An 11,839-nucleotide genomic window follows, 5' to 3' on the forward strand; every position below is an offset into this window, starting at 1 on the left:
TCTTGAGAGATGGTCTGAGCCAGTTCAAGTGTTCTACAGTTCTCGTGTGCTTTATACTGAGAGAGAGTTTATTCTGAAGAATGACATCAGAGTTTATACTGATGTCATTCTTCAGAAATTAAGTCTGCCAGGCAAGCACACCTCCATTCACCCCAGGGACTTAGGCCAGTGTTGTTTCCTATGACTCTTCCTCCTTCCTGACATAGAGAGTTAATAGCTTCCAGAATTCAGAGACATCCACAGGACTGACATAAACACCTCTCATGGTTTGACACTGGCCAAGCACCAGGCACCCACCAGAGCTGGCTGCTCACCCTCCCCTGCCACAGCTGGGCAGAGGAGAGAGAAAAATTTAACAAAGGGTTCATGAATTGAGATAAGGACCAGGAGAAAACACTTCAAGGGCAAAACAGGCTCAGCTTAGAGGTACAAAGTGAGTTTATTGCTAACAAAATCAGATGACAATGAGAAGTAAAATAAGCCCTTAAAGAGCACCTTTTCCCCCCAACCCCTCCCTCCTTCCCACTGACAGCACAGGGAGACAGGGCGTGGGGATTTTGGTCAGTTCATCACCCGAGGTTTTCTTCTGCTGCTCAGGGGGAGGAATCCTGCCCCAGTGAGGCCGTGGGGTCCCTCCCACAGGACACAGCTCCCTGTGAACTTTCCCAGCATGGTTCCAATCTCATGAGCAGCAGTCCTCCCAAACTGCTGAGAGTCCCTCCCACGGGCAGACAGTCCTCCCAAAACCGCTGTGGGATGGTCACTCTTCCACGGGGTGCAGTCCTCCAAGGACAAGGCTGCTCCAGCCTGGAAGCAGGGCCCTCTCTCTCCATGGAGTCTCCCACTGGACCACAGCCTCCTCCAGCCTCAAATTTTAACATAGTAATGGTTTTTTAAAAAATTAACAATTTCTGTGAAGAATAAGTTATTTATATCCTAGAACAAATAGTCACAATTAAAATAGTGGTATAAAATATTTTGCAGCTGGGTCAGATGTTAAAAAAAAAATTTGTAAAGTAGCTTCATTTTTAGATATATTTTATTGCAATCTACACATACGATGCTTTCTAGCAAGCACTGGCAGTTCCACAAACTATCACAAAATGCATGAAAACTCTTGATTTGAGGCACATGGCAAATAATTATGGTACCAACTAGTGACTAAATTTTCATTTTCCTCCCTTAAAAATACATCTATGACCCAGAAATCCTCAAGTCCTTCTCCTTTCTAACACCAAATGTTAAAGAAGTAAAAACTGACAAACAACTGCATACAGTAAGTATTACCTCATTCTTCAAGTCTCTATTCATATTAGCTCCTTGCAGATATACATAAATGTTCAACTGAAGTGAAGGCTCCCACATGCCTGAATTAAATCTACTGACATCAAACTTTCTTTCCTTAGGTTATTTTTCATGGACCCTGGAGGTCTAGTCCCCTAGAAACAACAGATGAAAATAACCCAAACAAAATAAAAATATTTTACTATAATCTCCCAGTCTTTCACAATGAAAAAGTAGAATCTTAAGATCCAGTTACTCTACACCTTGTCTATATTGCCAGTGACTAGTTACCTGCTAGGGAAAGAATATAAAGAAACAAATAAAGGGACATTTCTGGTGGCATACCTGCCTCTAGAAATCAAGTAAAGAACTTTTTATCACTGAAGAACTACACCATAAATGTTTTTACAGACAAGAGGTCAGCTCCTAGCTATGGCTGCTGCCCTTTAAAATTCTTTACACATCTGACTTTCATATCACTTAACACTTAACTTAATAACTTCACCATTTCTGTTTTCTCTGTAAGTAATCGTTTCATAATTTTAAAGCTGGAGACTAAACCCAGAAGAGCCCAAAGGGCTTGACAGATTCTTAAGGTTTCTCAGATTCTTCTTTTTTTCTCTTAAGGAGAAAAAAATTCCTTTCCATATCATTATGATTTACTTCCTTATCCATTTTCCTTTAGTCATTCTGTCTCCCCCACTTCAGCTCCCCAACGTGAAGAGCAAAGTAACCCAAGATGGTTAGAGACAGCAAAAAAGCTGACCACTGGTGTACAGAGGTCTTTTCCCCTGCCTCTAGCACACACCTCCACCATCAATAATGTTCAAATGATCTCTCCATACCAAAACTGCAGGAAATTAATACAATGAACAAAACAAAAAAAACCCAACAAAGAAAACAACAATCACCCCTCAAAAAACCCCAAAAAAACAAAAAAACAAACCAACAAAAAACCACAAAAAACCCAAAACCAACAAAAGCAAAACAAACAAACCCCCAACAAACCAAAGCCCAAATAAACAACACATAAGAGTTTTTCTCCTGTGCTAAGTAAATTGAGTGAGCTCAGCAAAAGGCTTGACTAGCATCAGAAACCAGAGAAGGGGAGAGGGAAATGAGATCTCCAAACTTAGAATCACTTTGATTTCTCAAGGGACTTCACCTCCAGTCTGCTTAGGGTGCAGAGTTGCAAGTGCTGTTCTAACTTCCAGCTGCTGCAAAAAGAGCCCCAAATTGACCTTGTTTCTCACTTCACAAAGGCACCTACATTCTTACTCCAGTCCATATACATCAACGCTGTCATCTCCTGTAGTCACATCATTAGCAGTAGCAAGCAAATCTACCTCTCTGATCTTAAGAAGGGCAGTTTATCTGAAATTTGACAGATGAAAAAATTATGTACAATGAGAGTTTTCTGCATGCATAATGCAATTAGGATCCACTCTACATAGACAAAAATTCTACCTTCTTCCACAGTCACAGACAGGAACTACTAATTGATGCCTAGAATAAAAGTGGTAAAATGGTACAAGGACAGAGCAAGCATGTGCTGCTACTCCTAATGTTCCCCCAACATCCAGTAGCTGCTGACATTTCAGATTCTACATAAGCTAGAAAGGCACCTGTGTGCTTAAGCCACCAAATACAGACTTCTTTCCAGTATTAGAAAAATCAACACAAAAAATATTTTCCTGGCTGGACTGAGCAAGCAGACCTCTGAAGAAGATGAGGGGGAATTGCTCAGTTTTGCTATTGAGCAAATTCACTATGTCCTATTCACTAGGAAAAGCATTTCTTCAGAACTAATGTTACCATTAACCACTGTACATGCTAACATGCCATGGATTAAGCCTAAGAGCCCAGAGTGACAGTAGTGACTAGATAATGAGATATCTATGCTAACTTAGTTCAAACTCAAAAGTCCATAATAGTGTAGCTTTACAAGGCACAGCTTTTTAAACTTACAGTATAATAAACTTTTTAAATAAATATTAGTATTAATATTAATAATAGTAATTTTTCTTTTAGTATAATGTATTAACACTATGCACAATTATAGGGCAAGTAACTCAGCAACTGCAGTAACACTGGCAATATGCTAATCACTACCTGCAGAGCTTAAAGTACCAGGTCCTAATCTGGACCTGGTATTTTAAAAATTTTACTTACACACACTCTTGGGTTCATTAAGGCTACATAAGAATACAAACTTTACAGACTAAAGGGCCCAAGAGAAAAAGCCAAGGAAGGATGAAGAAATACTTGACCCAGTTACGCAAACTGCCATATTTTCTTAGCCATGAGAGCCTACTTTCGGATTTAGATAGGATACCAAGTTTATGAGCTTATTTTCTTCTTCTAGCGACAAAACCATCACCAAAGCTAAAATTTCTCTTTTAAGACTCAAGATGTAACAATACATGAGTATATGCATAATTTTCAGCCCCTTCTGCATCTAACAGCTTATGGAACGGTTAGATTTATCATAACATTTCAGGATAACTTTGCAAGCTTGGATTTTCTCAAGGATCACTACTGTAAAAAAGGTGAAAATACGATACATTATTTTGTAAGTCAGAAAATTATTTCAAGGTAAAAATTACTTGTAAAGTTAAAAAGTTTTTTATCATCTACGTTACTACAGGTCTCTCTGAATCTTCAGGGCTTCACTTGTTCTTGCCTCTACAGAAAGTTGTAAATGCTAAGAAGCGCAAGAGCTTCAGTTTTAGATTAGAACAAGAAGTGAAGCCTCTGATGTGGTAACAATTTGGGTTGGCAAAGATCTTCATTTTATAATCCAGGCATCATCTTCAGACAAGAGTTTTTGTTTTGGAGAAAAAAAAACCACAGAAACTACTTCCTCCCCTGTAGGCCCCTCCCAGCTGGGAGTAACTCTAAGTGCTACAATAATGAGAAAAAATAAATAGAATTGCAGTCATACTATGTGTGCAGGCAATTCACAATGCATCAGAAAGACTTACTAGAGTTAAAAGAAAAAACAATGAATGCTCTGGTCTTGAATGAGATTTCCACCTATATGATAACTATAATTCAATAATACTTAAAATCAAGCAGGATGGATTATGGTTGTTAGCATAGCTGTAATTCATCTCCTGCATAAAAAGCACTACCATAAATTTAATACCATTTTTTTAGATTTCCCATGGATCCACATTCTAATTCAACAGAAAATAATTCTTTGTAACTGTTTAATTCACATAGGTGAGTTTGTGGCTCACCATGAGAAAAACAAAAGCACTACAATATGCATAAAGCCACCAAACTGGTACTACACCAAGCAACTGGAACTACTGTACCTCCAAACTTTTGAAAGGCAGCTTAAATAACTGAAGGTTAAAAGCCACAGTTTTGCACATATTCTCACCAAAATGAAAATTTTAAAAAAGGAAAAAAAGCTTTCCTAGGTAATATTGTATCACTAATAACACTTATGGTTGTAAATGTGCTTGAGCATGTTTTAATTTGCCAGCTAAAATGACAACATTAATAGATTATTATGGTCAGCATTGACATGCATAAGACAGTTTTGCTTAGGGGGCAGAATATAATGGTAAACGCAAAAAACCTGAGATGTCAGATTTTTTTTTAAAGAGGTAATGGAATGGAAAAAGGAATGCAAGAGAATCTTTTACAGGTCTGATTACTACTAATTTAAATTGGTGAAATATTTCTTAAAAGAGATCACTTAGGTCCTCTCTAAAGGTATAGTAACAAGTAGAATCAAACACATTAAAAAGAAAAAAACAACCCAAACCAAACCAACACACAATGCCATTTCCACAGCACAACTGTGCCCTTGTCACAGCTTTTTAAGATATGTGTGGGTACCGTTTGTTGCTGTGAAGTTAAAACTTGTATTGAAAAGAATTAGAGAAATAGGAAACCCTTCAAAAAACCCCCAAGGTTTGTTTCTAGACCTTCCAACTAATTATCCACGTTGGTAACTATGTATGTCACAGACGTTACCTCAGACAACATCTAAGTGCAGGTGCACTCTTCTCTCAAACCACATAAAATAGGGGGTTTTATGTGGGAAAGAGACTGTGTTAGTAAGTCTGAAAGAATTTAAGCAGTCTTCAAACACAGGGCCAACTCAAGACTTTTATGTATCTGATCCTGATGTCAGGAGCAGTACAAAAGGTACTTAAGACATATCTAAGTAGCTCTGGACCACAATTACCACACTTGGCTAACACTGAACCCAAATTTACGACTTCAGGACTGAGCTGCTGACAACCCTAGGCAATTGTGCAGATGCACGATCTGCACTCTGAAAAGGGCTTTGGGAATCAGCTTGTATCCAACAGAGCATTCTGTATATTCACTCTCGAATCTCTGAGCTCTCAGATGTGTAGTGTACACCCATTAAATCGCTTTATCATGCTGACTCAGTGGAGTTAAGCAGCCCTGCACATCATTCCTCAGTACCCAAATGAGATATCCTAGCCCTTCCCATTAACTGAGCTAACAAACAGTTGTTGCACACAATCTTCTAATTATAACGAGAACAAAGAAGAGAGACCTGAGTTTCTCATCAATACATTGGTTCTGTGAGTCACAGTGAGGATCTGGTTAATGGGCTACATGCAAGAAAGCAACCATACTTCATATACGGTGGACAAAAGATGGAGAAGATTTCTGACTTACACTAGAAAAAGCAAATTTCTTGAGAAACCAAGAACACAAATCAGTTTTGTCCTTGAATTAGCAATACAGTGAACAAGGAGTGAAAAGGAGTCCTTGCGTTCTTCATACTTCTCTTGCACAAAATATATCCTGAACTCACGAGTAAAATAATTCAGTTTAAGAGAATTGTTCTCATTTATATTTAAAATCAGACCAACAGTTTTGTGTAACTTGTAGAACTTCCTGTGCCTGGAGCAAGGGGGAGAATCAGTGTAGACCGCTTTGCAGCATGATGCTATTTCACAAAGAGAAAAAACAGTATCAACACCAGTGCAGCAGGCAAAAGAACAATTTTGTGAAGATACCAGTTTTAGAACGGTAAATTTAAAGAAAAAAAAAAAAAGGAATTGCTTCACAAAAAATCAATACACTTTCCCCATAGGTTCATGATGTAAAATTCTATAATCAAGGCTTGTAGATTTGTAATTATGGTATGTCAGCCACATTTAAACAAGCATGTTAAAAGATTGTTAAAGTTAAACTAACACAATTGCAATGTGAATTGTCTTAGTCTCATTCTAATCTACTCGTGTCACTTCCACTTAATCAGATGGAAACTATGGGCAAATGTCAGTGCTATTTTCAGGCAACTCGACTTACTTTGTTTGTGGTGGTTTTTAAAATGATTTCCAATCTGAAATGCAAATAAGGTACTTTAGAAGGTTTTTTTTTTTCTCTAATCAATTCTCTCACTATCCAGCAGGTAGTTGCTTGGATTTACTGAGAGCAAAACTATTTTGAAGCGATTAAACAAGAAGTATTGCTTACTATGACATAAGCCATAAATACAGAAAACATAACTACTCATGCTCATCAAATCTACTTCTTTTGAATTACAAACTGTTGAAAGTATAAAATTACCAAGAGCCTGGCTATCAGATTTGCCAAAAGCAAAAGATCTCCCTATTTCTAGTTTAAATTTCTTTCACTGATACACAGCAATGTAAGAAATGTGCAAGCAAGTAAATCACCTACAACCTAAAACACAGTCCCTTGAGAGGAGTACACAAAGAATTTATGACTTGCAGCTAAAAAGAATACCAAAGCAGAACAGCAGCTTCATTCTTAGCGTGGAAAAAAAGTGACGAGTTAGGTAACTAATGAAAAAAAAAAAAAAGCTACAACAGATGATTAGCACAAGTCAAATGAAACGTCTAAAAAGCTCTCTATAACCTAACAGTTCTCAACCCTTGCCCTTTCTGATATATTCTTAAAGCCTGAGCACTGAACATGGTTAGAAATCATTATTACATGCTAGATTCCATGTGATTTTCTAACCAGGAAACAGAAAAAAAACCTAATGAAAATTAACTGAAGCGCTAAATCAGTCACTTTATAAAATGCTTACTAAGCCTCTATGCAAGTCTTCTCATACACCAGGAAAAAATGCCTATGGAGTTGTTCTAGTTCAAAATAAGAGGAAAACGTTAATGTTCCCAAGTTGACACAAGTCACAGGTATGCCCATTGCAGCAGAATGCATAACTAGGCTTCTGGTTAGAGAAGGAAGGGTGGAGTGTGCCAGAGCCATACCTCTTGTATCTGTGTGCAGCTGTCACAGACCGGGGAGCTGTTGCTGTATCATGTCCCCACGGGGAGTTAAGATAACATTCCTCTCCTCCCTTTTTTTTTTTTTTTTAAAGCTACCTTTACTTAGAGAATGCCAGCTGCTGCAGAATAACTGTAGATATGCCTGTTGCTACTGCACAAAACACTCAAGTCAATTTTACTTGCTTATTCACATGGCCATTCTCCAAAAGCAAATCTGGATCTTGCTGACTGCATTTGTCTTTGTAGCCTTAATAAAGCCCAGCATGACCAGTGTTTATAGCAAGAGCGATCCCGACAGATACACTTTTCTTAAAAATTACGACTCCTTTGAAACCAGGGAAGATCAAGGCTCTGGTGAAGAATCTACCAGGAATGCCCAGGGAGATGGTGGAGCCCCCATCCCTCGAGGTGTTTTAGGAAAGAATGGAGTACTATGGTCTAGTTAAAAAGGTGGTGATGCTTGGCCATAGGCCGGACTCGATTATCTCAGTGGCCTTTTCCAACATAATTGCTTCTCTAACGCCCTGGTTCTGCAACTTCTGAACCAGAAATATTCAACAGCAGCTTTGGTAAAAAAATTAAACAAAAAAACCAAATTTCTGAGGCTTCATACCTCGGCAAGGTATGAGACTGCCTTGCACACCGAGGGGGCTTAGGTGACTACCCTCGACTCCCAAAGACTCTAAGGAAAGGGAACGAAACCCGCATTTAACCGTGTCCCAGAAAAGCGCGGCCTGTTCCCGACGGCGGTACGCGAGGGATGGAAGCCCGTGCCAGGGCCGCTCTCCGGCACAGCCCGCCAGCCCCGTACAGCACCGCGGGCCCGCGCCCGGCGCGGCCGGTCCCGCATGGAGCCCCGCTGAAGTCCCTCGGCCCGGCCGTGCAGGGCCGTGCCCCGGCCGCCACTCACCGCCTCACGACACCAGTCTTAATCTTGATCTGCCTGAGGCGCGGGTCGGCCATGGCGGCGGGCGCCGTGACTGCGCAGCCCCGCGCCGCGCATGCGCCGAGCCGCCAGCCCGGGCGGCCCCACCGGAGCGGGCGGGAGCCCCGCCTTCCCCCCGTGCCCCGCGCAGTGGAGAGGGCCGGGCAGCGGGCTGGAGCCGTCCAGGCGGAGCCGCCCAGCGCCCGTCGGGATGGTTCGCGAACGGGGAGAGGGGTGGGAGCGGAGCCTCGGTACCGGTGTAGGAGCGGTTCCGATCGGTACCGTGATGGTGGTGGGCTGGAGAGTGACTGGCACCACCCGCTCCCGACTACTGATAACGGGGTTCGCATGATTAACGCCATTTCGCAAGGCAAGCTGACATTCTCTGGTGCTGTGTTCTGCGCTTTCCCCCCATTATCAGGCCCTGAAAGTACTGTGCACCAAGGAGACAAACCAAACAGATTTCTTTTTCCCGTTCTAGTGGCCTCAAGGTTCCTCGGCACCAGGCCGAACTCCCCTCCTTGCCCTTCTGCATATCCCAAGACCCGGCCAGCCCAGTGCTGTGCATGACCCTGTTGCAGCCCTACAGCCCTGCCTGCAGCCCCACAGCCCTGCCTGCAGCCCCACAGCACTGCCTGTCTGCAGCCCCACAGCACTGCCTGCCTGCAGCCCCTCAGCCCTGCCTGCAGCCCCACAGCACTGCCTGCAGCCCCCCCAGCACTGCCTGCCTGCAGCCCCCAGCACTGCTTGCAGCCCCACAGCCCTGCCTGCAGCCCCCAGCCCTGCCTGCAGCCCTACAGCCCTGCCTGCAGCCCCACAGCACTGCCTGCAGCCCCCCAGCCCTGCCTGCAGCCCCACAGCACTGCCTGCCTGCAGCCCCACAGCACTGCCTGCAGCCCCACAGCCCTGCCTGCAGCCCCACAGCACTGCCTGCCTGCAGCCCCACAGCCCTGCCTGCAGCCCCACAGCCCTGCCTGCAGCCCCACAGCACTGCCTGCAGCCCCACAGCCCTGCCTGCCTGCAGCCCCACAGCCCTGCCTGCCTGCAGCCCCTCAGCACTGCCTGCCTGCAGCCCCACAGCACTGCCTGCAGCCCCACAGCACTGCCTGCAGCCCCCAGCACTGCCTGCCTGCAGCCCCACAGCCCTGCCTGCAGCCCCCAGCCCTGCCTGCAGCCCCACAGCCCTGCCTGCCTGCAGCCCCACAGCCCTGCCTGCCTGCAGCCCCACAGCACTGCCTGCCTGCAGCCCCACAGCCCTGCCTGCCTGCAGCCCCACAGCACTGCCTGCCTGCAGCCCCACAGCCCTGCCTGCCTGCAGCCCCACAGCACTGCCTGCCTGCAGCCCCTCAGCACTGCCTGCCTGCAGCCCCTCAGCACTGCCTGCCTGCAGCCCCCAGCCCTGCCTGCAGCCCTACAGCCCTGCCTGCAGCCCCACAGCACTGCCTGCCTGCAGCCCCCAGCCCTGCCTGCAGCCCCACAGCACTGCCTGCAGCCCCACAGCACTGCCTGCAGCCCCCAGCACTGCCTGCAGCCCCACAGCACTGCCTGCAGCCCCCCAGCCCTGCCTGCAGCCCCACAGCACTGCCTGCAGCCCCACAGCACTGCCTGCCTGCAGCCCCCAGCCCTGCCTGCAGACCCCCAGCCCTGCCTGCCTGCAGCCCCACAGCCCTGCCTGCAGCTCCAGCGCTGTCTCTCTGTCACCTTTGACAGGTCCTGAGGAGGAGCATGGACCAGAGCTGTCACTGGACAGTGAGACCTGAGACATCCCAATGGCCAGGGACACCTCTGCCTTCATCTACTTCTTCTGAGGATTGAGGGAGTGACTCATGTTCTTTCATATGATTTTTGAGTCTAGATTATGATTGTTATTTTGATACCATAAACAGTATGCTATGATCCACCCCCATCTGCAGAGGGTCCATGTGAACAGAAATCATAAATGAAATTGTATTTAAAAATTGTATATTTTACTACTTAGAGATTGCACTACACTGATTTGACAAGAGACATCTGAGAGGAGACCCCATACATGTCTGTAAGTATCTAAAAGGAGGAAGTCAAGAGGATGGATCCAGGCTCTTCCTAGTGGTGCCAAGCAGTAGAACAAGAGGCAATGGGCAGACACAGATGCCCAGGAAGTTCCACCTGAACATGAGGAAGAACTTTATTGTGCAGTGACTGAGCACTGGAACAGATTGCCCAGAGAGGGTGTGGAGTCTCCCTCCCTGGAGCCTCAAGAGCTGCCCGGACACAATCCTGTGCTGTGTGCTCTGGGATGACCCTCCTGAGCAGGGAGGTTGGACCAGATGACTGACTCTGGTCCCTTCCAACCCAACCGTTTCTGCATGTAGTTCTGTTAATAGAAAGCCTCTGTTATTCTTGTAATAAATTCTGTGCTCTACTAATAATGAAATCTTGCTAAGGAAAATAAAGCTTTAATTGTTAATCTGTTGTTTAATCGTTAAGCTAAGTATTAAACAGTACAACTTAGTGTTGTCATAGTTCTTCCAAGGATCTCTAGAAGAACCTGTCTGTCCCCTTAGTGTTTGGTGGTTGGTAAAAGCAATAAAGAGGCAAGATTAGCACCAGCAGCTCAGTCCTGCAGTTGAACTCAACTGCTGGTTTAAGGGCTGTTTTCCTGTATGGTTATACTTAGTAGAATTACCCTTAAGTGAATTATCTGTACCCTTAAGTGAATTACCTGTACCTAACAACTTAAGGGTATAAATTCCTGGGGAAAAAAAAAAAAACAACCCCTAGTGTCTGTGTTTGAAAGAACTTCTCCTGAATGAGTATTTAAATCAACAAGGAAAAAAATAGCTTCAATGAACAAATAAAGGCAAGTACATTTTCAGTGAAATGCAGTTCAGGAAGGTCTGCAGAGGATTTTTTTTCCCCCACGTCCTTTTGTCCTGTGTTAGTGGCTTGCCTTGACCTTTGGTACTGCCAGTGACCAATATCTCTTGAGAAAAGCTGGCTGCAAGGAAGGAAGTCATGTTGCTCCTGGTGACATGACAGTTACAGACCATTAGCCAGCAGCTGTGGCCAAGTGGCTGGCACCACCAGGCCCCATTCAGACATGGTATAAGCAAGGCTGAGACTGCTCAAGTCCACAGAGCTGTGTGTTTTCTGCAGAGGAGGATGAAAATGTGCCCTCTTACGGAGCCCAGCAAGCCTTCCCAGGAGACCTGGAACACACAGCCTTTGCTTGGTAGATTGTTGCTGAAGGGAGATGCAGGTCTCAAAATCAGCACTAGCTTAATGCCATGAACAACTATGACCTGGAGACAAGTTCAAAGATGTATCATGTATTTGATACACAAATCTGCCATAAGCCATGAAGGAGGTGGAGGAAGGAGGTCAGCATTCT

At 44.4% G+C, this 11,839-nt stretch overlaps 1 protein-coding gene and 1 long non-coding RNA gene across 4 annotated transcripts in view; both read right to left on the reverse strand.

Annotated features, from left to right (window-relative positions):
• TBCA (tubulin folding cofactor A) overlaps window positions 1–8,846 on the reverse strand; it is a 26,322-nt gene extending 17,476 nt beyond the window's left edge. Inside the window, exon 1 of the mRNA XM_054652747.2 lies at window positions 8,455–8,846. Coding sequence (XP_054508722.2) covers window positions 8,455–8,831 — 377 coding nt within the window. The 5' untranslated portion in view covers window positions 8,832–8,846. The remainder of the gene's footprint in view (window positions 1–8,454) is intronic.
• Window positions 878–8,447, reverse strand: LOC143691966 (uncharacterized). 3 transcript variants are annotated; one of them, XR_013179785.1, is made up of 3 exons: window positions 8,158–8,447; window positions 6,595–6,628; window positions 878–6,229 (listed from the first exon to the last, which is right to left on the reverse strand). It is a non-coding gene; the product is annotated as an uncharacterized LOC143691966 (long non-coding RNA). The 3 variants fall into 3 exon arrangements; XR_013179784.1 differs by lacking the exon at window positions 8,158–8,447 and adding an exon at window positions 7,527–8,151; XR_013179786.1 differs by lacking the exon at window positions 8,158–8,447 and adding an exon at window positions 7,343–7,512.
• Window positions 8,847–11,839: the final 2,993 nt, after the last annotated feature.

Source organism: Agelaius phoeniceus, chromosome Z (genome assembly GCF_051311805.1).
Source record: "Agelaius phoeniceus isolate bAgePho1 chromosome Z, bAgePho1.hap1, whole genome shotgun sequence".
NCBI classification, from domain to species: Eukaryota; Metazoa; Chordata; class Aves; order Passeriformes; family Icteridae; genus Agelaius; species Agelaius phoeniceus.